General features: G+C 38.2%; 2 protein-coding genes across 4 annotated transcripts; one reads left to right on the top strand and one right to left on the bottom strand.

The window, feature by feature from the left end:
• Positions 1-746: 746 nt before the first annotated feature.
• On the bottom strand, positions 747-5,227 carry NDUFA5 (NADH:ubiquinone oxidoreductase subunit A5). The gene is made up of 5 exons (XM_027458068.2): positions 5,111-5,227; positions 4,645-4,689; positions 2,484-2,600; positions 1,742-1,807; positions 747-946 (listed from the first exon to the last, which is right to left on the bottom strand). Exons 1-5 carry the CDS (start codon positions 5,159-5,161, stop codon positions 845-847), a joined length of 381 nt encoding a protein of 126 aa, XP_027313869.1. The 5' UTR covers positions 5,162-5,227; the 3' UTR covers positions 747-844.
• A 1,833-nt stretch (positions 5,228-7,060) lies between these two features.
• ASB15 (ankyrin repeat and SOCS box containing 15) lies at positions 7,061-25,091 on the top strand. Of its 3 annotated transcripts, XM_005013165.6 has the most exons (12): positions 7,062-7,268; positions 8,431-8,525; positions 12,993-13,121; positions 14,709-14,761; positions 14,860-14,991; positions 15,309-15,467; positions 16,204-16,449; positions 17,071-17,242; positions 17,620-18,190; positions 18,747-18,900; positions 20,056-22,626; positions 24,321-25,091. In XM_005013165.6, exons 3-11 carry the CDS (start codon positions 13,006-13,008, stop codon positions 20,226-20,228), a joined length of 1,776 nt encoding a protein of 591 aa, XP_005013222.1. In that variant the 5' UTR covers positions 7,062-7,268; positions 8,431-8,525; positions 12,993-13,005; the 3' UTR covers positions 20,229-22,626; positions 24,321-25,091. The 3 variants fall into 3 exon arrangements, with proteins under 3 accessions (XP_038028927.1, XP_038028928.1, XP_005013222.1); XM_038172999.2 differs by lacking the exon at positions 8,431-8,525 and having other exon boundaries at positions 7,061-7,268; XM_038173000.2 differs by lacking the exons at positions 8,431-8,525; positions 14,709-14,761 and having other exon boundaries at positions 7,061-7,268.
• The last annotated feature ends 479 nt before the right edge of the window (positions 25,092-25,570 follow it).

Genomic DNA, 25,570 nt, shown 5'->3' with positions numbered 1-25,570 from the left:
GTTCTTAGATCTAATTGGGGTAGTTTTAATTAGGGCCTGTAAGCTTTAATTTCTAGGCAAGTTTTCAGGCTTCAGGTGTGCAGTCTCCATTTAAATGCTTGCAAGAACCTAGCCAGATGTGTCGAGAAAAACCTTTTTCTCCTAATTATTAGTAATAATATTCCAGGTTTGAATTAATATACATATAAATCCATAAAGTACACGTTTGTATACAAAACCTTTATAAAAAGCAAGTTACATACATACAAAATAAAGACTGATACTACAGTTTCTGCCATGTAGATTATGCTAAGTATGGTAACCTAACCCGTTAATCAAGTAACCTGTTCCTGCTGTCACGATAAGGGCTGACACCTAGGACTTCCCTGAAACAGAATTACTGTTCATGTGGCCAGTAAAATCAGCCAGCTCAAGACAGTGATCCAGATGAAATCTAAAAAAATAAATATATTTGGTAAGCCTAGTTTTAGTATTTCATCACTTTCCTAATCCTGTGGCCATAAAGACCCTGGTACTGGCTTTGAGAAAGCGGGAAGAATACAAAACCAACAGTGGAAGAGAAGGGTAGGATCATACTTTTCTACAACTTTGATTTCAAATAACATTTGTATATCAACAAATACAGATAACAACAGAAAGGAAATGAAACAAAGTTTGTAAAGCACCAAAATTTTCTTAAAGCCATTTTTGCAAGAAATTAGAAAGTCTTCAGATTGCTAAATACAAGCAGTCATTAAGACAAAACGTGTTTTTATGAAGTAATTTTAATTTAAAGGTTAACGGTCAGCAACAATAGATTATCATTTAACATTTTTGAATTTCAAGACGTTACACCATTTGAATATTATATTGGCCATTTCCACTGGTTAGAAGGAGGTTCTTCAACTAGAGGCTCCCATGGTTTCCACTGTAACATTTTTCTTGACAGGGAAAGCTCATTTTCAGCCTATTAAGAAAGACCATAAACAAAGTAAATTAACAAAGGCTAGATTTAGATTAGGTATCAGGAAGAAATTCTTTACTCAGAGGGGTGAGGCACTGAACAGGTTGCCCAGAGAAGCTGTGGATGCCCCGTCCCTAGAGGTGTTCAAGGCCAGGCTGGTGTGTTGGAACTGGGCGGGCTTTAGGGTCCCTTCCAACCCAAACCCTTCTATTACTCTATGAAGTTTTTTAAATCTGTACAGAATATTAAGTTACATTTATTTCAATTCATCATCTCAGTGATGCATTACTACCTATCACTATCTCAAATTTTAAAAGGTGCTTTTATTTATTTATTTATAGGAACTGAGTAACTTTATTTTTTTTTAAATGTATTGAGTCTCCTGAGGGATACTCAGCCTGTTCACCTACTCATTCCCAATGACTACTTCATGATAACTTCATCCCTGGTATTTTCCAGTCTATTAGAATTATCCCCTTGTATCAGTCAGCTCTCCTCTGTGTTTTTCACTGATTCAGACACTGTAAGAAGCAATCTAAGTGTGCATGGTATATATGTAAACATAATACAGCAAATGAGTAATTGTGTTCATTTTTAAGATGGTCATCCCACCCACTATATGACAATTCATTTCCAGATTCTTTAAAATATATATATAAACCCATATATTTTTTTGTTGTTTGTTTTACAGTAAAGGGAAACACAGAAAAGTGTCAAGTTCTGAACAGAAGCTCAGTCAAAGGAACAGTCAAAACTACTATTCCAACTCGTACACAATTTTCAAATTTCCTGCTTTACCTGTAAAATGACTTCTTCTATTTGACCACTATTCAGTTTGTCCTGTAGCTTCTGCACATCAGTTTCCTGTGTATTCAGATATATATACATATTCAGTTTTATTGAAAAGTAGAAAGAACAGATACATCACAAAAGCACTAATTTAAACTGATTTGAACAGATACTCTACCCAACCTCAAAACTACTATCTAATTTGCTAGCTTCTGTCATATTACACTTTTTTTTTTTATTGTAAACAAAAGATCAAGCTCTCAACAATAAATACTAAAATGCGATACTATTTAAGGACATCCAAAGAGCTGTAGTGGATCTTAGTTTTTGAGAATCATATGCAACCTCCCAACAGTCGTGTTACATACATGTTACCTGTATTGCATAGTTTAACATATCAAAACATATTTTAAAGTGTCAGAGGCAAAGATTGTGCTAATATAACATATTGGTAAGAGGAAAGACATTTTTTGTGCAAATGCGTGAAAGCTACCACTGGTTTAAAGATCTTAAAAAATATATTTTTCTTCTAATTTTCAGACAATATCAGAAAAATAAAATTAATTATTTTTTAACATACCATCAAAATACTCCAGCCAATAACAAAAATGGACCTCAAGACTTTTGAATTTTTTCTGAATCAATACACAAAAGTTACTTATACTCCTGGGAAACAGGCATTTTGAAAATCGTTTTCTCATCCTAAAAATGTTGTCACACATGACACTTAATGATACAGCACTGTACTTACTGTTTGTACCAAATTAAGCCGCTGATTTACAATCTGCTCAGTGTATTTCCTATATGCTGCATCTTTGGGAATGTTTTGCAGAACACCAAGGATTTTAGTGTACAGTATTCGCAGGCGCTGAAGTGATCAAAAGATACGGTTAAAATCTGCAACTCCAATTATCTAACTACTTAACCTATTAGCTAGCACTCTTTTGTGCTACAGATAGTTACAGTATTCAATCCAGAAATAAGATTAACAGAATAGCCAAATCTGAACTACAGAATTCTGTCTTGAATGGGATTGGGATTTATCAGGACCAAAAGTTAACACTTTTTGGTTAAAAAATATATATATATATATATATATATATATATATATATATATATATATATATATATATATATATAAAAACCAAAGCTGCAACTTAAAGTACACTTGATGCAAAACTGAAACACCAGAAGCTGCAGTTCTAATGACCATGATTTTCACAAATCAGATATGCTTATGACCAAACCATTTACTTCTGAAAAATTACCAGGGAAAGATATAAAGAAGCATATAACCTATCGCAGCATAACTTTTTTTTTTCACCTCTCCTTATGCTGGTGCAAAGTTTTGAGTCATATACAGATTAAACTAAAACCTGCAACTTCTGCTAGTGGATTTAAATGCAGCAATAAAGGATACATTAGGATGATGAAGAAATTAAGCTTTTGTTATGTTGACAGGGTAACTGTCTAACCTAAGGGGAACAGATGCACTGTAGGAACAATGTACAACAGAAGTGAAATAGTGTAGACATAAACACAAAGAAGAAAACACAGAAAATGACATAAGGATTGGCACAGTATGTATAATTTATCTAAAGCATTATTGATTTATTTGCTCTGAACCTTAAATCCCTGTAAGAAGCAGAATTGAGTAAGTCCACCCAGAAGGTGCCTGAGAAGGTTGTAGACTAAACTAGAATCATTTGCACAGAACAATATTGTTTATCACAGTGGTTCTTTATGACATTATTCCTAAATATTGGTGGCAAGCATTTTTTGAAACAGAATTGTTGCACAGCAAGAAATTTCAAAACACAAAGAGATTTAAGAATTACTCGAATCCTTTCAAAGCTCATACCTCCTGATTAAGAAAACAAGATGCAACACACTTTCATTACTGACCCTGAGGAGGTAAAAAGAAAGCACCAAGCTTCCAAGAACCGCTGAAGCATTCCAACCTCAACAGTGTCTTGCCCAGAAGGGCAACTGCATCAACAGAGGAGTGGCCAGCAGGTGGAGGGAGGTGATTGTCCTCCTCTGCTCTGCCCTTCTGAGGCCCCACTTGGAGTGCTGCATCCAGGTCTGGGGCCCCCAGCACAAGAAGGATGTGGGGCTGTTAAGAGCAGGTCCAAAGAAGGGCCACAAAGTTGATCAGAGGGCAGGAGCAGCTCTCCTGTGAAGAAAGGCTGAAACAGCTGGGGCTTTTCAGCCTGGAGAAAATAAGGCAGCTCTGGGGAGACCTCACTGTGGTCTTTCAATACTTAAAGGGGGCTTACAAAGAAGAAAAACAACTTTTTATTCAGGCAGATAGTGATATGGTAAGGTGGAATGATTATAAAATAAGAAAGGGAAGATTGAGATTAGATGTTAGGAGGAGATTCTTCTCTCAGAGGGTGGTGATTCACTGGAACAGGTTGCCCAGAGTTGTGGATAACCCATCCCTGGAAGTGTTAAAGGCCCTAGGTTGGATGAGGCCCCAGGCAACCTGATTTTGTGGATGCCATCCTTGCCCATGGCAGGGGGGTTGGAACTAGATGACCTTGAAGGTTGCTTCCAACCCATGCCATTCTGTGGTTTTCATACAGCTGTGCATGGACAGGTTGGATGGGGCCTTGGCCAACCTGGCCTTGTGGAGAGCTAATCCACTAGACCCAACCTAAGCCATTTTATGATTCTATGACCATAGGCCCTGATCCTGCTTTGCACCAAATGGTTAGGGTAAGGTTAGGGAATAGGGTAAGATTCCCCTACAGAATTAGAAGGCTTCTATAATACATTGTTTGCACTACTTTAAGGTTTACAATGAACATATATGAACACACATATGAATGAACGTGTATGAATACGTAACAAAAAAGGATTTGCTCTCACTGACAGTTTGCATTACATACAGCCAAGCCAAAACATACCTCATGAGGATTTTCAGATACAGCCAATCCTACGAGCCCAGTGGTCTGCTCAGAGAACATAAAAGCATTTACTACACTAACGCAGCAACACCCGCGCTATTTATTTCGCTCTGTCCCCCTGTACACCTAGCTCAGCCCCTCCTGTGCCACTAACCTCTCTCTCCCACCAGACGCACCTCCTTCCGCAGACCCACAGCGCCAAACCGAGCTGCCGGTGCCGTGCCCCCGCCTCACCTCTGCGCATCCAGGGCTCGGGCAGCGCCCCCAGGCCCGCACACCGCCGCCGGGCCTGACCCTTACGGGGCCCCCTCCCCGTCCCCACACCCGCCGCCGGCCACCTCCGGGGAGGGGATCCCAGCCCCGCACTCCCCTCAGCGCCCTCCTCACCCCATCGCTGCCTCCCCGGGACCCCGCAGGGCAGAGCAGGGCAGGGCCGGGGGCCGGGACACCCTCAGCGCCCCCTCACCTTCCTCAATGCCCCCGCCATGGCGGCGCAGCCGGGCACCGCCGGGCGCATGCGCGGCGCCGAGGGCCTGAGGCGGGCGCGTAGAGGACATAGAGAAGGGCGCCGGGCTGCGCATGCGCCGCAGCCGCCTGGAAGCCGCTCGGAGGGCGCGCGCAGTGCCAGGACCCGCAGTGTGGGCTCGCGCATGCGCCGTTGGGAGGCGGCGGGGCTGGGTGCTGCGGGTTGCGGTTCCAAGCCGGGTGCGTGAGGCGATCCCCGTTATAAACACAGGCACGGCTAAGGACTGGGGAACTGCCCGCTCGTAAATGCCAAATAAAAAGCTTGTGGAAGTTCCTTGGGCGTCGGTTGTGTTTTTGTACACGTAGAATACATCTGGCTACTTGGTTAGTGGCAGAGTATAACAAAACGGTTTTACATCTGGGAATAAGGTTCAGTTTGGAGATACGGCAGAAGTTTCTAAACAATTGAAAACAACCTTAAAATGGTATGCATGTCTGGGGTGATCAGGGGGGCCTCCCTGAGGTCGGTTACTGCCTGGTGAGCAGCCCCCAAGCTGGGTTACGGTTCTGGACTCCATAAGCAAAAGCGAGCACACGCCTCTCAGGAGTTCTGTCCATTAAATTGATTTGTCTTGGGATGGTTTTAGGAGTAACTAATTAGCTGCAAAATCCAAAATAAGATTCACTGTAGTAGATTATGACAAGCAGGCAATTACAGAGTTAATGTGTGTGAGAAAAGAAGTAAAATACTTACAGAAAACAGAAAGCTGTTAATTAAAAGACTGGCAAAAGACTGAAAGAAATTAGTAATGAAGAAACTTTTACAATTATTGGTGGACATAAACATAACGTTAATTTGAAGATCCATTGTACTAAGAATTGTTTATGGCCTAGCTGCTAGTTTAAAGGGTGAGTTTTGCACAGTGAGTAAGATTTGATAATATTTTCGTTCTGACTTTCTGTTGTATTTACTCCAGACAAATTTTTCTTCAGAATTCAATTGGCCCATGTATGAGTTTTGGTTTCCTAGAACTGGTAAGGAAAACCAACAAACCGAGCTTCAGAGTATCACAATTTTTGCTGAAATTCAGCCTTATAGTGAGACACGAGCTATATCAGTTGCGGTACCAAAGCAAGGTGATTAACATGGTTTCTATCTGAATGTGGTGTTTGTGCTTCTGCACTCTTTAGCTAAAAATTTTAGAGATTGCATCAGAGAGATTTGAGGTGTCTGAACGTGGCCTTTCCAAGGCATTGAGAATCTCTCTCTTTCCTATCAAAAGGATTTTTAAACAGTCTTTTAAAAAGATCTTAATAAAGTAAGAGTCTTTTTTAGGGTACCATCCCTGTATTTTGCCTGTTGCTGTGGGGCTCCAACCAGATGATCTACCTCCTGATTACATCCTGACCGCAGCACAAATTGTTCTGCATTCTTTATCTGAGTTAGCTCGGCTGGCTTCATTCAAATACAAGTTCTTATCGTCTGTTTAAACAACCCAAGCATGTAGTGTCCTTGCCACATCCTAGAACAGAAAGTAAAAGCTAGTAGTTTTCACTAGTGTGTTGATAAATCAGTTTATGCAATTAATCGGGAAGTGATAGAGTATGCCACGTTGCCAAACTCAGTTTCAATACGTACTTTGTTTTAAAATATTACAACTCTGAGGCCATAAATACCTTCAAAGTATCATTGGATAAATCCGTAAAACAACTACCTGTTCTGTGGGCATGGGGGAACACTTGGCATTTCATTAGGAAATGCTATTAGAGTGTTATCCTGCACATTAATATACAGAATGCAGGCACCCTCAGAAGGCCTCGCTATAGCTGTGGCTTCCCTTCCTTCCCTTTTTTGTCTCACCAATGAATTTATCTCATTGTGAAGTCTTGCAAATTACCATATGATTTGATATCATGAGAAGAGTCTTATTTCATTTATTAGCCCTTTACCTCCATGGAATGTAACTGACTGATGGATACATACTACACCTTGTAACTATGTAAGATCAGAATCAGACATGTTTATGCAGCAATGCATAAAAAAATAAGATTTTATGTTAAAAAATAATTGAAAAGCAAAACAATAGCATGCTTATAATATGGATATGTGTTAGTTCTGATAGTGTCCTGATTACATAAAAGAAATGAAAGAACAAAAGGTAAGCAATTAAAATGTTTATGTTCTTTATGTATATTACAAATGTATATATTTTAAATATTTTTACTATAAATATATTTGTTTTTACCGGCTTTTAGCCAACGGTAGAACAGGATCTCAGCATGTCATTTTGTGTCTGATTCTGTTGAACTGAATGTGTTTTTTGCAGGCTCCCAAAACTTGTCTAAGTAGCAGTAACAAAAGGAGTTGCAATTATTGGAGTTAGCAGTTATAGAAGTTGCAATTAATATTATTTATCATCATTAAGTTATTTTCTTGATCTTCTATGCAAAGATGAGATGCATGCAGTACCTTAGTTAAGTTTATAGTTATGCAGTTCTATAAACACAAGTGTGTCATAGGGCAATTGAGTTCTGACAGTTTATTCTAGCAAGAGTTAACAATGTAAAATTTCATTTTATCGGAACTGCTAAATCAAGCATATGTTGGAAGTTTATTGTTTTAATTTGTTGTGCTCCCTTTTTGTCGATTTGTTTTGGTAAAGATAGTAACTACTTTGGTTAAAACAAAAGCAAGCCAGAGGTGTTGCATCATTGATACATCTGTCTAGCTAGAGAAACAAAATCCAGCTTCTTCCACCCTCCTGTGATTTAACTTGCTGAGTACTTCTGTTCTTCATTGGTTATTCTACACTTATATCACTACTGTCAGTGGTGCTGTGTCTTTTTCTTCAATTTCAAGTTATTAGATCTGTAAAGCTTTGCATCATATCACCCTCAGAGATAGTGATTATCACTATAGATATATAGTATATATAGATATATGTCACTATATGTAGGTTATATATACATAACCTATCTAGATTACGTATCTATAGTGATTATCACCATCTATCTCTAGACAGAATCTACAAGTAATTAATGGCAAAACCTTCTGAGATCTCTGTTAATTTATGTTATGTTACCAGATTTTGGTAATGTAGTCCTTGAGACTAAGTTGGCAATTACCTTATTTTCTTAATGAGAGTTGTTGAACCAATGAGGGCACAGATAACCTTATTATTACCATCCAGACCCCATGGTACATTTAGTAAGATTTTAGAGAAGTCATGTGTAATACTTTCCTGTGGGTTGAGTCTGCTTGTGTTACAGTTGTACAAGGTCAGACCTTAATTTATCTAGCAACTGCGTATTTAATTTTAGAAATATCACAGGACACATCAGCTCGCAGGGCACTATTCCTGGCTGTTCAAAATGCAGGCCCCAGAGTAACAGTGGCAAGATAATGGGTTGAAAAGGTGAGAATATATGTTATGCTCGCCAATTAAACTAACAGTGAAGTAGTTTAAAACTGTAGTATTTAATAGTCTGAGTACAAACGTAGACTGCTATTAATTATTTTATTGCTATGAATAACGTCTTTGCATGCCTAAGGGTCTTCTATTAATAGAGGGCAAAGCTAGGATTGTCTAGTTTATTTTAAGGATAAGAAATGAGAATAAAATTAATACACCTAACATAAACTTTATACCCATGCATCTAAAATGATAAATGCTTGACACACTTCTTTCCATGGAAAGACTCAATAACCATGAACTGCAACTTCTTTTTTTTTTTTTTTTTTTCAGTAAAAACAATGACTTTAAGATAGCAAAACTTTTTTTCCCCCTTTCTTTCTTTTGTTCTTATAGGTGAAACAACAGTAAGTAATCTCTCTTTTTTTCAGTTAGAAATTGGGAAAAAAAATAGTAGAAAACTACCAGACTACTCCAAATGTTGTTTAAGGAAGATATTCAATATAAAAAACTTGTGTAGAAGGCATTTGCAGTTATTTCTAGAGATCTAGGGCTGAGGTCTGGTAACTGCAAAACCTCTGTGGTCGAATGGAAGAGAATTTTGGTGCTGAGCTGTGTAGCCTTTTCACTGCTGCGTCACGTAAGAGGGACGTTTCTGCTGCTGCTCAGTGTACCAGCCATGCTGTTTTACGCCACGGTGATCCGGTGGAACACCCACGCTTCTGTCGGACCTTGTCACCTTAGCACTGCGTATTACCAGCAGTGATATAGCAAAGCAGGCTCTCGAAGCATTTACAGACCTCGAGCAATGCATTCAGCACTTGTGCTGTGGTGAGGCTTTTACCTTCTACTTACTCTACCACGTCAATCAGTTGCTACCTCACTAACTTTTCTCATTTTAGGATACATTTATTTATTTATTTATTTATTTATTTATTTATTTTTGTGAAATAAGGTTGTTTGAAAACAGCACACACAGTGATTTTAAAACACTGCTTACCTAACACCATTCTGGTTAAATCTGTGTTTAGGTAGAGCTCTGTGTTGCCTGTGGCATTAGCAGTTCTGGGGATTACAGTGAAGCAGGAGTTAGCTGACCAAATGGATATGGGAGCTGTACGACCAAAAACCAAACCAAACCAAACCAAAACAAAAAAAAAAAACACAAGTTTATATGATGACTGATTTCTTCCACTAGGCTTTTGGAGATAAAGTGGGGGTAGACAGTCCATATATTTTTCCCCAAATAAAAGGTATCTTGCTAAATGGCTATCCTGCAAGGTGTTCTGTACTCTTATTTTGGAATCAGTGAAGTATTAATTGATCAACTCACAGGATTAAACCATTTGTGAACATCGTCATAAATATAATATACCAAAACAGCCTTTTTTTAGACAGCTTGTAATGTGAGAACCTAATCAAAACCCCTATGTAAGTCTTCAGAGTCTTTCCATTCACATAAGGTGGCTCCAAGGCAGGTATAATGTGTTGGGCTGCAGTGTAGTAATGAGCATTCAGGCTGGATTCCCCTAAGGGCTGCAGCTTCAGTGGGGCTTGCAGGGCATGACGGTCCACCCACGTGGATCTGATGCAGTGACCATGATTTCTAAAAAAGATGCTTCATAAATGTCAGCAATGGCATGGAGTCCTCAAGTACAGAAGGGTTTCAAAACATGAGGCAAGGTGTGAAGGAAGGCAGGGTAGCTTCCATTTGCCTTTAAGCTGCTGTGCTGGCAACAGGAAATTATGAATGACACGCATTTCTCCTTAAAAAATGAACTTAACTAAATTAACTCTGTAGTCTCATTAGGAATACCTCCCAGTGAAATTATTCTAAATATTCTAAAATGCACTTTTATTTTAGGTGATGGTAGAAGAGATTGTAGGTAAGTTTGCTGAGATACTTTAAAAAATACTAGTCTAAAAGAGACCCTGCTGCCTAACAGGTTTGTCAGTCTTCAGAACAGTGTACATTAGCAAATTTCAACATAAGTATGTAAGGGGTTACATGATGGAAGCTTTAACATGCCATAAAAGTTAGAAAAGTGCTTGTGAAGATGCGAAGATGAATTCATGAAAGAACCTTGACTCAGAATTCCCTGCCTGTCAGCAAAGTGCATTGCCAACAAGAGATGAGGAGTGGGGCTCAGCTTGTGGCCTTATCGGTGATAAAAAATAAATAAATAAAAGCTCTGATTAATAAGAAGCTCGTGGCAGCATTTAGAAAAGGTATGGTCAGCAGCTTGGTTTTCTGTAGCCTTTTGAAGTTTCTGTGCTTTGTATTACACCTTGGTATGCTGACATGCTGAAAGAGATGTGAATCTGTATTACTTGGGAATCTGAATCCAAGCGACATTCAACTTCCTAGTCATTCTGACTCAAAGCCCTTACTGATTCAAATTTGTTTTGCAAGCTTTATACTAAGCAATGAAGCGTTTGTGGATGGAATAGTGATGCTGACTATGGTACTTTGTTTCACTTACTAATTGCTGGATCAATGCAGAAATTTCTCTAAGAAGAAACCTGGTTTGCACTTTCTCTTGAAGATCATTTGGCAGAAAATGGCTTCCAAATAATTTCTATAATATTCCCGCTGTGGTTGCCAAATGACTAGGACACCCTGCAGTAACTACCCTGTGAAACATACGACATACGCTTAGTGTAATTATTTAATATTATAGAATCATTTAGGCTGGAAAAGACCTTCAGGACCATCTAGTCCAACAGTCAACATGGTCTACTGATTGCCGTCAGTAAACCATATCCCTTAGTACCACGTCCACATGTTTCTTAAATGCCTCCAGGGATGGGCACTCCAGCACTTCCCTGGGCAATATTTGTACAAAAATTTGATGGCAGGTGTTCTAGTATTGCATAAACTCAGAGAATAGCAGTTTACAATTCAAAAAAATAATAATAATTCAACATCTGGTGTGTGCAGTTTGATTAAAGCTCAAACGTGTTAAGCTATGCAAATCAGAGAAGCTTGAGCAAAACCTTAAGTCTGCCTGTAAAAAGTTGGGTAGCTATTGTTATGCAAATAGTAACTTACGTTTCTGATCTTACATATGTTTTATGATATATAAATGCCACATTTTATGCTTCAGGAACCTTCAGCAAGATGGTGTAAAGAGCAACATTCCTTCCAGTTGTAGTTAAAATTTACTAGCTAGGCATTTGGTTGATGTGGTATCACTAGCAGAAGGCATGCTGAACATAAGCCACAGTTACTGTTGATGATATAAGCAGACTGAATTAAACTGGTAACTGTAGTTAAAAGATCTGACATGTTCTGTTACTAATCCACTGGGTTTTCCAACTACTCTCACACCTTGAAAATAACTGGCACAACTTGAACATCAGCCTAGCTCATGTACCGAATTCTTGTGGATGTCCATTAAACTTCAGGGCTGCAGAACCAGTGCAGAGACTCAAAGCCCTCGGTCTGTTTTTATAGCCCCCATGCCTTGGCAGTGTAAAATCAAAGCAAGATTTGGAAGCTGGTTCATTTTTTGTTGTTGTTTGTTTTGTAACTATATTAATGGGTGGCATTAAAAGTGATAATTAATGACATAAGACCATTGTCATTTTGTATTGTAAGACTACCTGTCTGTCCAGTCCAGAATCCTATACATTATTATATTAATGTAAATAGGTTTTGCATTTGGTATCCTCTCTTAAAATCCCTTATTTTTTAATTGAGGAAACACCCCCATCCATGCTCGATTCTGCTCCAGGAGAGGACCGGTGAATACAGATTACAGCTGAAAACTTGTCTAGTAAAGTTCATTTGAATTCAGAACTGGATGACGTGTCACCTCCTAAACTTTAGTGACATGCCTTGGGCTTTCTCACTCTGAAATCCTTCAGTTGGTAGATCGGTCTTGGATATGCTGCTGGTGCTACCCTGGGTGAGAAAGGCAGGAAAAAATGTTCTTTCCCCATGCAAAAGAGTCGAGTTCATAACTTGGCTGAGTGCACTGTGTGATCACCCATGGAACTGGTCATATGTTTCATTTGGAATTGCAAACCCTCTCTGTAAACGATTCTCAAATGGTTTGAGTGTCTTCCTTTTTTGTTTCTGGAATTTTAAAATGTATATATATATGTATGTTTTGCTCATGAATTCCTTCCAAATGCCTGTTTTTGGTTAGGAATCATTCTGAGAAGATCAATTTGCTTACTGTTTGTTATTCATGCATGTATGCAAATCATATATTCACTGATTTGGTGACTGCAGCTTTCTAAAGAGGAAAAGTCTATTTTATGGTTCACAAATTGTCCAGTATTTGTAGATAAGAAATGTAGCATGTGAACAGCAAAAAGAGCTTTTCTAATTGGAATGTCCGGTGCTTCCAGGGTTGTTTTCTGTCATTTTAAAATAGGAATAAACTCACCAAAACATTATTAAATTAAATAAGTTGATGGAAACACTTGATTTTATTATTTAAAAAAGTGTATTTCAAATAGCTCACCTTAAAAAATGGCGGATGAAAGCGAAGATTTGGCTGAAGATCTGCTCACCGAATATGCCATACAGCTTAGCATTCAAGAATCAAACGCAGCCAAGCCACCAGTGTCTTCCAATTACAATGACAGGTACCGTAAATTCAGTATGTGCATGAGAGGTTATGCCATATATTTAGAGTGTTTAGAGATACTGATTTTTAGTGCTTTATACCATCCTTAAAACAGTTCTTGGTTTGGCCATTATGCATCATTCTCTGAGAAGTAATGCCTGAAAAGAGTAAGCAAAATAGAAATGTAGATTTTGTTGTTTTCGTATTCTTTCCTAAACCATTTCTAAAATGTTAGACTTTAAAGAATAAATTTTAATTTGTTAGTAATCTGTTTGGTACTTGTAACAGTGTTCCAGCCTTCCCCCGTGCACTTGTATACGTATGTGTGGAAGAAAAATCCAAACCAGAAAAACAAAAACCCTGCAGGAACGTTCAGCAAGGGTTCACAGGTGACATTGATGTTATAGTTAAGATTGGTTCCTTCAGTTATGAAACGTAGGCTTCAGCTGAGCTACGTGGGGTGATGGAAATCATCTCTGTGGTGTTACGCAGGGCTCTGTGCTGGGCAGGCAACACTAAAAGGCAGAGCAGGCTTCTGCTCTGAGCTGCCTTCTGGAGTTGCAGAGGATTTAGGGAAATGAGATTCACTTGGCTAAACTAATATTTCCCGTAGCTTTTTAGGCCATTTACATTCTTATGAAAAGGGTATACAAGAAAGGAAACAAAACTTTGTCTTAGTAGGGAGGTTCTTCAGCAATAATCCTATAAATATATTTTGTAGGTTGGTCAGTCTCAAAAGTGAAAGGGAGATGTAGAACCATAAGTCTTGGAGGCCTGTTAGCATGTCTTAGTTTCCCGTGGGATCTCATGAGAGTCTGGGTTCTCATCAGGGGCTCCTGTTGTGAGTCTGGAATCTCCCTTTTCAATGAGGGTTCTTGGTGTATTTAATGGGAATTCTCTTCTTTGGCTACTCCTCCTTTTTTTTTATATATATTTATTTTTTTTAAATCTAATGTATTTTTTAAGATGCTTGTATCACCAAAATCTCTCAACGCACGAGCAGACACCAGCATTCAACTTCCATCTCACGGAGGTTTCTCTGTGAGATGGAAGTTGAATGCTGGTGCTGGTAAATGATACTGAAAAAAATATCAACTATACTTTTTCAGGGACAGGGGTACCATCGACATCATCAAACTGTCCATTTTATGAACACTGCCATTCTGACGCCGTCATGTTCTCATTTGCTGTCTAAAGTCCATGAATCTGAAGGGCTCCTTGCTGTACTGTGTGGACTCTGTAGTCCACAACCAGAATTCTTTTCTGAATTAGGAGGTTTGTCAGAGCACTTCACAGCTCCTTCTGGAAATTGCCATGCCTGGGGATGAGAGGGAAAAGGAGGGGAAGGGACACCAGGCGTGTGCTCTGGGGGTTCATCAGGAGGTCAGCCTGCAGCAGGAATTGCACCGATGTCGAGAACCTGGGCTACTCTGAAGCTCTACGCGTCAGGTGTAACTTAGGAGGTCACAAGGCTAATCAGGACTGTATCCGATATGTTTCATGGGAAAGCTGGATCAGATGAGAACCTAATATAAAATACTGAATAAATAATATAATGCATCTACCATTTGTTTATATTTTCTGCTTTTTTTTTTTTTTTGGATAGTTTTGTACCACCTAGTGAGGAAAATAGGAAAATTGTAGCAGCCATAAAGCAAGGTAAAAACCCTAATATAAAACAGTCTATTTGCAAAACTGAGCTTTCCATATATTATTTTTTTCAAATACATCTCATTTTATCCACTGGATTTCTAAAGGTCAAGTATTTGGGCTCCAAGACCTTGTGAAACAGAAATATGCTTTGGATGAAGCTGATGAAAGAGGCTGGTTTCCACTGCATGAGGCTGCAGCTCAGCCAATTCAACAAATACTTGAAATCATTTTAGATGGTGAGTAAGGTAAAAATATTCCACAAGATAGGGGAAGCAGCAAAGAAACACCGAACAAAAAAACAGACGTGCACAGAAACAGGCTGGAATTGATTACTAAAAAAAATATGAAGAAATCCTTCATGGAGCATCTTACATATGTTAAGTATTAGGCAATTTTTCTTTTGGGAGACGTTGCATCAGTTTATACCAGTAAAGAATTTGGAGTGGTTTTTAATACTTTTTTTTCAGAAGCCCTACAGTGCAAAAATGAACGTACATGTGCATGTTAGCAATATTTGTCCATTAATGTAATTTTATGTTTTACTGTCATCTAGCATCTTATAAAGCAATGTGGGAATACAAAACGTGCGATGGAGAAACACCACTAACTTTGGCAGCAAAAGCTGGCTTTGTGGAAAACGTACGAGCATTGCTGGAGAAAGGTGTTTGGCCCAACACAAAAAATGACAAAGGAGAAACTCCACTTCTTATTGGTAATTGCCTCCTCAATAGCCTCCTCAATAGCCATTCACAAAAGTTAAATTTGCTAACCCTCTGATGCTGATCTTTCTCAGCTGCCCTGCCAGTGAGTCAAGAGATGTGTTATTCTAAAGGATAGTTCAGAAGTGAAATTAGACTTCTACTCTGGATCATTATTTTTATATAAATGATTTGCGGGTGTAAATATCTGAACATTTCAAACTCAGATTCTCAAAAGGGCAGAACATAGTCTTAAAGTATGGCAGATGTCAGTTGTGCTTTGGCTAATAACAGCCACTGAGTACACATTAAGATTAGAGTTACCAGATGACTAAATCATAATTTTGAGGGATTTTGGAAAGATATTGTAATGCTTTATTTTATTATTGATTTTATCATTTTTATTGTAATGCTTGCACCAACTTTAAAAGTAAGACGTATTGCCTAATATTATGTTATTTTTATTGTTGCTTTTCCTTGCAATTGAACTGATGCTGCTTTTGCCCTCAAAACTGATGTATTTTACAGATCATGGTGGTTTGCCTTGATTTCCCAGGAAGCTCACATCATCATTTATTTACCAATATATGAACTGGATACCCAGATTTCTAGCACTAGAAATCTTTTGATTTTCCTCATATCAGAACAGGATAAAAAGCTTCTCTAAACTTACTAGATACCTTTAAATTTCAGGTCAACATACCTGAAAATACAATTGTATGATTTTCTTCCCTTTTTAATATCTTCAAGCTGTAAAAAGGGGCTCTTTTGAAATGGCATCCACTCTGATAAAACACAACTGTAGCATCCACCAGCCGTGCGTAAAACGTTGGTCAGCAATGCATGAAGCTGCAAAGCAGGGACGCAAAGATATTGTTTCTCTTCTTCTGAAAAATGGTGGAAATGTGAACCTTAAGGATGGATATGGAGTAACACCATTAGGTGTTGCTGCTGAACACGGTCACTGTGATGTGCTGGAACATCTTATTCATAAAGGTATGTAGTCGGGTAAAAAGGAAATACACCTCTGGACTGGCATATGTCTTGTCTAGTTGCTGAGGGGTTTTAGGGTGATGATGGAAAAGGAGAGAAAGAATACTGATGAATGAGAAGATTTGGTTTCTTGGAAGGAAAGGAAGCATCTATGAGTATTCCTACACTTCCATAATCCACATGAGGTGAGTGACAGTGTTGACACTAATCCATTTCAGTCAAAGAGGGACTCGATTGTACTGCTACACGTGTCCTTTCCCTCCCTTACTTCTGTGTTCTTTCCTTCCCTTCCTCTGCTTCCTTTCTTTCAACAGTGAATATAATTATGTTGGTATTAAATAATGCATTAAATATATTTCAAAATACACTAACATTTTGAAAATCCTCAATTATAACACTTAAGATCAAATCAAATCCCACTCAAGTAAGTGTTTTCCTACATTAGAACTTGCATCTGTACAAGATTTTTTTTTTGCCTTTGAGGACTAAATTTTCCACATTTCTTAATTCCATAACATTTTAATTTAAATACATCTAAAAATGAGGAGGAAAGTACTCTGGGCTTGGTATTATGATGATCTGCAAATCAATTTGGATATAATTCTTAGCTGTCTATTCTTCAAGGTGGAGACGTCGAGGCCTTAGCAGATGATGGTGCATCAATACTGTTTGAAGCAGCCGGAGGAGGTAATCCAGACTGCATTGCACTTCTTTTGGAATATGGAGGAAGTGGCAATGTGCCTAATAAGGCAGGACTGCTTCCCATACACAAAGCAGCTTATGAGGGCCATTACCTGTGAGTATGAGTTTGGACTTCATGTGTTCTTTAAGATACAGCGTGGCTCAAGGTCATATTTGAAGAACATGATGTTAAACATGCAAATGTAGAGATCATTTATATTTCAGAAATGCCAGTGTTTTGTCAACTTGAATCAACTTGTGTTATTTTAGAATTCAGAAAGCAAAATGCAAAGTCTACTGCTTTAAAACTAAGTGAAAAGCACTGAAATGACTTAAACACGAGGTCCCATTTGACACTGCTTAAAACAGGTGATTTGTGTTAGGATCTTCTTGCGTAAAGAATCTACATGTAGGTTAGCATATAATTTGATGATGGTCATTTTCTTCATGCAGGGGAATGATGCCTTATTAATTTTCTTCACTGTTTTTTAGGGTCCTGAAGTATCTCATTCCAGTCACATCCCAAAATGCAATCCAGAAAAGTGGGTTAAGCCCTGTTCACTCAGCTGCAGATGGTCAGAATTCGCAGTGTCTAGAGCTCCTCATTGAAAGTGGTTTTGATGTCAATACTCTCTTGGCTGAGCACATTTCAAATAGTTACGATGATGAAAGGAAAACTGCACTTTATTTTGCTGTTTCAAACAATGACATTCTTTGCACCGAAATTTTACTGAAAGCTGGTGCAAATCCAAACAAGGATCCTTTAAACTGTCTTCTTGTGGCAGTGAGAGCTGGTAATCATGAAATAGTAAGGCTGCTCCTATCTTATGGAGCAAACGTCAATTGCTACTTTATGCTGGTTAATGATACGCATTTCCCCAGTGCCATTCAGTATGCCTTGAACGATGAAGTGATGCTGAGGCTGTTGCTGAATCATGGATATAATGTGGAGATGTGTTTTGACTGTATGCATCAAGATATCTTTGGAAATTCTTTTGTGTGGTCAACTCCAGAGGAAGAGATTCTCCCAGGATGGACTTCTTCTGTAATAAAGGATAATCCAGTAAATACATACCTCCCTTCTCTTCTCTTTCCTATTTCCATTAGTCAGCTTTAAAAATTCCAGATTATTGTACAGAGTTAGCTTTAACCTATTCACAAAATCCTTCTTTGAAACACACTAAAAAATATTTATTGACTTTGAGAGAAAATTATCTATGTAGAGTGGTTTTGTTTTGGTGCCTGTATATTAAAGATTTAGGAAGGAAGTTTAAAGAAGCTGCAAAGCAGGATATTAGTATTTCTGGTCCTGTCCAAAACAATGGAAAGGATGCATTTCCAAAGAGAAATCACAGCTGAACAAAGCAATGCTGGAAATTATAGCAATGTTATAATGGTTACTGGCCTTTGAGCCTGTCCAGAAGAATTAAGGGATCACAAAGGTTAAGCATGGAAGCAAATGGCTTTTAAAGTAACTTACATAGACATCAGTTTAGGGCTGTTAAAGGTAATTCCTAATACTTTGTTTAAATTATCTTGTGTAATTGCTTTATTTGTGTTACTTTGGCATTCCTCTGCACACATTTTGAAGCTGTTCCTTGATGTGTTTTTCCTTCCAGTTCTGTGACTTTATTGCTGTTCCTTGGTTGAAACACTTAGCGGGCAAAGTTGTTCGTGTTTTTATAGATTACATGGATTATGTCCCTCTGTGCACAAAAATTAAGTTTGTCCTAGAAACACAGAAGGAATGGCCAGAGATTCGTCAAATATTGGGTAAATATCTAAGATCTAGTTAATGGTGTTATGATTTATTATAGGAAACTTTAATTCCCCATGTCAGGTCATATTAGTCCAAAATATGCAATCCAGTTGTGTACTAGCTAAGAACCAGGTTGTGTCTGTCATCCATTCCTCAGATTGAGAAAGATCTTTACTTACTGCTACTGGTCCCAAGTTAGTTAATTGGACTGGATTATTACAAATGTGCACCTGGTGAGAATGAGTCTCATAAGGAATGTCATTGTCATGTGGGAAGCCTCCTCAGTTAAGCAGGACCATTGAGGTACTTCTCAAACTCCATATTAAGCCTTGTAACACCAGTCATTGCACAGCTATGGGACTCGACATTTTTTATCGAGGAGTATTGCTCAGACTTCATCCTTCTTTTTGCTCCCTTGATCTCTCAAGTCTGTTAGTCATTCAAGGATTATCATAAAAGCATGGTTTAGATCCTATTATGTTCAAAGTGAGAGGTGATGACAGTGAGTGTATCATCACAATAGTACATCACGTCACCATCAATTCCTGTTTTATATGATATACATCTAGACTTGCCATTATTAATACTGCAGTTGAATAATATTTCTCTGTACACTTTTACTTTTGAAGTTCTACAAGTTAGCTTAGACCTTCTACCACCGGTTGCAGCAAAGACCTTTAAAAAAAAAAAAAAAGGCTTGGGAAATATATGAAAAGTTCTCTTTGCAGGAGATAATTTTATTAAACTATTACTTTTTTCTTTTTTTTTCTTTTTTTTTTTTTTTTAATAGAATTTGATTTAACATCAGAGAATGTAGAGAAAAGAAAGATCATTTATTAGGTACCATTGATTTTGTTAAATAATGTCTAGGCGTTCCGATGGATGTTTTGGAGACACAGCACAGTGTGAATATTTCTAAAAGGCAGACATGCAGTGTTAGGCAAATATCTAAAAGAAGAAGTTTTTTTAATATCAACGAAGTGTGACATCGCAATTTTGAAGTAAAATGAATGGTATTTTATTCAGAAGTGGCAAGATAATAATAATACCCCAAGCCAATAGATTTTGTTATTGATTTTATTACAGCAAGTTTTGAGATTGTGAACTCTCTTACAGTCAGTGTTAATGACATTATTTTTCCACTATTTCTCTCTCGCTATTATTTTTAGATAATCCTCGCCCATTGAAACATCTTTGTCGCCTGAAAATACGTAAACTCATGGGGTTGAGGAGGCTCCAGAAACTGTCATCTATGAAGAAGTTTCCACTTCCACCGGTTCTCAAGAACTATATCCTATATAAAGAATATGATCTGTATGGAAAAGAGATACATTTAGAGTAGTTTTTAAAAATAACTGCACAATCTGTAATTAGACTCGTTTCTTTTCTTTCTTTTTCTTTCTTTCTTTCTTTCTTTCTTTCTTTCTTTCTTTCTTTCTTTCTTTCTTTCTTTCTTTCTTTCTTTCTTTCTTTCTTTCTTTCTTTCTTTCTTTCTTTCTCTCTTTCTTTCTCTCTTTCTTTCTCTCTTTCTCTCTTTCTCTCTTTCTCTCTTTCTCTCTTTCTCTCTTTCTCTCTTTCTCTCTTTCTTTCTCTTTCTCTCTTTCTCTCTTTCTTTCTCTCTTTCTTTCTTTCTCTCTTTCTTTCTCTCTTTCTCTCTTTCTCTCTTTCTCTCTTTCTCTCTTTCTTTCTCTCTTTCTTTCTTTCTTTCTTTCTTTCTTTCTTTCTTTCTTTCTTTCTTTCTTTCTTTCTTTCTTTCTTTCTTTCTTTCTTTCTTTCTTTCTTTCTTTCTTTCTTTCTTTCTTTCTTTCTTTCTTTCCTAGCTGAAGCACTGCTTGTTTTTTTATATACACTCACAACATTCTGATATTTGTTGTAAATAGATCTTTTATGGGAACAATTTTTTTCTTCAAAACTGGAATGTTAAAGCTTATGTTTTAACACAACATTGTACTATCTGAATCTAGTCTAAAATCAGAATAAGGACATTATAATAATTATGTAGAAAATTACACTCTAAATGGGAATTCAGATGAAGAAAGGACAAAAGAATTTTCCTGATGGACTTTGTAATGATGATAAATACAATTGCTGCGCTCCTATTGTGGCATGAATTTATCTGGAAAAGAGATTAAATGTCTACTTTAACCTGTCTAGGAAAATTAAACCTCTAAATGCAAGTCTTTGTCATGTAATTGGCATGAAGTGTAACACATTTCATATTTGAAAAATGATGTTTCTATTATAAAATTCTCCAAACACTTCAAAGATTCTTTTAGCTATTTTTGCAAAATGAGTGTTCCTAGGTACATCTGCTTACCAGTACAGCATACCAGTACTATATATATATTTTAGTGCTTGGCAAAAACCAAGGGACTTCAGGCTTTCTAAAAGAGTGGGTAGATTTTGATGGACAAACAAAGCAGGAAATCAAGTAGTCTATCCCCTTAGCTGAAAAATGGCGCAGTGTCATAACTTTAATCATGGCTCCTGCAGAGCTTTTTCAGATCATTTCTCAGCCAGACTAAGCAAGACCCTTAGTTATGCTGTGATGCACTTGGCAGTACATTTTTGTGCATGCTGAGAATAAAACACAAACGTTTAAATATTCTTTATGGTATTCTATTAAAAGTGGATTGCATTTACTCCCTTTGCTATCCTGCCTAAAGTCACAGAAGATTTCAGTTGGTGGATGTCCATGTTACATAGTGCCTAATTCAGAGCATAGCTAAACATGTAATTCAAGAGATACACTGGTTCTCCCTCCCTTTCACACACACACGGGCACGGACACGGACACGGACAGCTGAAGCATCCTTCTGCCCTGCTCCATATGCTTGCTTTCCATGTTCTTTAGAACTTTGTGTCTGCTGCATGTGATTGCCATATATAACTTATTAACACCTCAGTCAGAAATGTAAATTCCATTTCCAAAGGCAGCTCTGTCAGTTATTTGTGGGTCTGTCCTTCCTCACAATATATTTACAGGAACAAATGGAACAAGCAGAAAATACTGGTCTGGGACACAGAGAGGGTTTGAGCAGAAGGCTTAGTAGTTGCTTCTGCTCTTGCTAGGGCAAGTACTCATCTGGTTTTCCAAGACGTGTCCTCTGTTGTTTTGCCACAAATTTTGACCAGGATGGAAGGGAAGAATTTGGTCATTTGTGCAAAATTTCCAGGTATGTGGCATCCACACCAGGCCCTGGCAGCAGGACGTCCCAGCTGATTTCTGACCCCATGCATGGCCTGAGGGCCGAACCCTCGATGAAACCAACGTGGCTGTAGGCAGCCAAGGCTCCCCAGCCCAACGCATCCTGGATATACCAGCCTAAATGCATGTGTGCTGCACCTATGCTGCACCTACAACCTATGAACTGATATTTCTATGTGGGAATTTCTAAGCAGGAATATGGGCTTAAGAAGTCTTGAATAGTGGTCATTTCAGTGAATAGAGTGACCACAACATAAGGACCTGGGTAGTCACATAACTGATACAGTATACTGCTACCAGCAAAGGAAACATGATCAAATAGGGCTTTAGACAGGAGATTTTAAACCCTTTCTGTGGCTAGAGCCAAATTCCATTAGTAATTTTAGTTCATGGGCCAAGGTTTATATTTAGGCCTCTATACACGCCTCAGGCAATAGTTAGAGCGCCTCTGGCATCAAAGCATTTAGCTCTAGGGCAAAGTATTGCCTGAAGTGTTTAAAATATCATGGACTAGTCCTTAAAAGATCACTGGGTAAGTTTAAGAGGTTTATCATGTTTATCTTTTGAACAATACCTCTGGACCATTTTTTTGGGGGGGGAGCCTGTTGCAGAAGGTGGCCATATTCTACTTTAAAGCTTTTCTTTCCCACTACATTGAAGATGTTTATTTATTGAAGCCTTTTTCCTCCTGAATACTAAAGGAAATATAACACCATAAGAAAGCATGTGGAATGCCTTCAAGGCACCTGTGAACTGAGTGGAGGAATGCGGGGCAAAACTTTCTTTTAAATGGAGTATGAGGTGAAATAGATAGATAGAGGAAGGAAGCTGTTTACTCTGTGTCATGCTTATGGAAAAACTAGGAATTGAACACAAATCTTTCGACTCCCGTGTTTTGCAGCCAGATCATTGATTATTACTTTTGTGGAGTTGAGTTTATACTGGTGAGAGCAGGAAATGTGTGAAAAGAAGTGAAGGCAGCAACCCCAGCTGTAAGAATAAATGGCTAGGGAAAAAAGTTACTCATTTTTTCCCCCATTTGGACGCTGACTGAACCCTTGTAATGCTGGGTTTTCATTTTCTCTGCTATTTGGGTGTGACTTAGTAGGTGTTCCACTGCAACTCAATTCCATGGCATGTCTACCCATGGGCGACATTGGCTAGAAGTAATTAAATGCCCTGGCTTTGATTCAGGCATGCTCTTGGGTAGGGACTCTGATCAGTTTGGGGACAACGTTTGAAAGCAGCTATATCATTTGGTCTCTGTTTCTCATAAAATCTGACACAAACAGCTGTGCCAGACTGATGAACTCTCCGAGGAGCCAGGAATTCAGCTGTGGTTATGTCAGCCATTGCAGCATCAGTGAGATGAACTCTGTAGCTGTGTTTTCATAGTTTGGTGAAGGACCAAACCACAGCCATGAGTTATATGACCATCTATACTCTTTAGGGCCCATAGTGTCGTGTATGCCTTCCATAAAACTTCCATGCGCTGGCTACCATTTAATCTGAGAAGCTGGCATGGCAGATCCTTGCTCCAGGTATCAAATGGGAGACGATTTTACTGTTTTACTGCAGGAGCCAGTATTCTGCCTCCGGTTTTTCATTCCTCAGTTGCCTTTTCTCTGATTATTCCTGACAGTATGTGAGTCCTATATGGAAAAACACAGTCACAGAGCAGTGCTCTTTTGTGTCTACCTTTGGGTAGGTAAAGGGATTTTTCTGACCTTTATTTGGGGCAGAAAAGGCTTCTAAAGTAGCCAACAATTTAGCTATGGTTTGCGTGGAGAAAAGTGGCATAAATTGATGAGCACTTATCTCTGTAGCAGAACAGGTCTCATCTCCATTAGCTTTTGCATCAACCCCCTTAATATGTGCCTGGTGAACAGTGCCTTGCCCTCATCTCTGTTGTCTTCTGTGTATCCATCTTTGACTCTCTGTTGTACTGAGCAATGGCACTAGGCTGCCTGCTGAGTCAGTCCATTTAAAGCCTTCCTCCCTCTCCTTTTTTTTCCCTGTGAGCCTTGGCACTGATAGATGTCTGCTCAAGAAGGGTGGTATCAGGAAACATTATTCCAGCCAAAGTGAATTTCAGCCTGACTGGCTCTATTCTGGCTTGTTCTCTCCCTGACCTTTCCACTGGAAATTGTTTAGGCTGCAGTAATTAAAACGGGAACCTTGCTGTCCAAGGTGTCTCTCCTTTGGATTCCTTTTCTGTACCTACAGATAATGACCTTGATTCAAACCCACACCGTCTGTCTCCAAATGCACGGAACAGTCTTCAAAGAAATCCATTCTGATCCTTTACCAAGAAAAATGCTGGATAAATCAGAAAGAAGTACATGGGTAAGTGCACCGAATGACTGTATAAATATTTAAAAGTATATATTGCAACGGGAAACATTTTCTCTCTGGAGTACTCCCTTAAATGTCACTCACAACAGCAAAAGAGGTACTTAGATCAGGAGAAGTATTCCCTGAGGAACTTGTGTTTCATGACTCTCCTGAAAAGCTGTAAAAACATGTTGTTAGTAGTTTTAAGACTGATATGGTAGTGTAGCTCTGGTGACATGCACAACGTATTTAATTTCATATTCAAAATTCACATTTGCAGTAGAAATCTTTACATTTGATCAAGTCTAACAGAAAACTATTTACTTTTGACTGCATCATTTGTGCATGGTAGATACAGTGCCCAAACTCCCATTGTCATTAATATGGGCTATTTCAAAGTAGACATAAATTCTTTACTTTATTGTCTTTATTTACTTAGTACTGCTGCTTGTATTTCATTCCTTATGATTTACATCATTTGTTTATACTGCTAGGATCTTTTTTTTTTTTTTTAATAATAAAAAAAATCTTAATAAACACACACTGTTAAAATACCTTGATTTCAAATTGAGGAAATTATAGTTATAGAAGTTAGTACTTGTATTGCTCCCTGGGTATAAAGAAACAGCTTTCTTTTTTTTTTTTTTTTTTTTTTATCTGAAAGGCAAACTGTATGTTTGGCTAAGCTACACAGGTGAACTGTCTGAGTCTGAGGCATTCAACAAAGGATTAAGTGCATGCACTTTTCATAATTACTCACAATTTAATAGCTACATACTCGGACCTAGACATACAACTTACGGTGCATTTCCAAATACCACCATGAATAATGTAATGTTTATAGTGGCAGATGTTATTTATTTTATCATGCTTTTTGGGAAAGAACAGGTTGACTACAGGTGCTTAAACAGCGTCCCATTCAAACTGCTCTTGTAAAAACCACCCACTTTATGCCTGTCTGCATTCGGGAGTACCTCTGCTACTTTCTCTGCCATACAGCGGCCTCTGCTTCCTGTCCAAAACCATTGAGCAATATTGCTCTGTAATACCAAACAGCTGCTGTGGTCACCCTAGTGTCTGTACATCAGTAGTGAGTGAAATTATTTCTATATATAGTTCGTAAATCTGTTGGCAATGTTTGT

The sequence above is a fragment of the Anas platyrhynchos genome, chromosome 1 (assembly GCF_047663525.1).
Source record: "Anas platyrhynchos isolate ZD024472 breed Pekin duck chromosome 1, IASCAAS_PekinDuck_T2T, whole genome shotgun sequence".
Classification (NCBI taxonomy): domain Eukaryota; kingdom Metazoa; phylum Chordata; class Aves; order Anseriformes; family Anatidae; genus Anas; species Anas platyrhynchos.
Note: the sequence above shows the minus strand (reverse complement) of the source record. Positions and strands in the feature narration are given on the sequence as shown.

Bases quoted from the DNA above. Each gene is read 5' to 3' on its own strand.
- NDUFA5 (XM_027458068.2), bottom strand. From the start codon at position 5,161: ATGCGCCCGGCGGTGCCCGGCTGCGCCGCCATGGCGGGGGCATTGAGG. The intron at 2,601-4,644 runs GTATGTTTTGGC...TGATCACTTCAG, and splicing joins TATCTGAAAATCCTCATGAG to CGCCTGCGAATACTGTACAC. The intron at 947-1,741 runs GTAAAGCAGGAA...CTTTCTTAATAG, and splicing joins TAGAAGAAGTCATTTTACAG to GCTGAAAATGAGCTTTCCCT.
- ASB15 (XM_038172999.2), top strand. From the start codon at position 13,006: ATGGCGGATGAAAGCGAAGATTTGGCTGAAGATCTGCTCACCGAATAT. The intron at 15,468-16,203 runs GTAATTGCCTCC...AATATCTTCAAG, and splicing joins AGAAACTCCACTTCTTATTG to CTGTAAAAAGGGGCTCTTTT. The intron at 18,901-20,055 runs GTAAATATCTAA...TATTATTTTTAG, and splicing joins AGAGATTCGTCAAATATTGG to ATAATCCTCGCCCATTGAAA.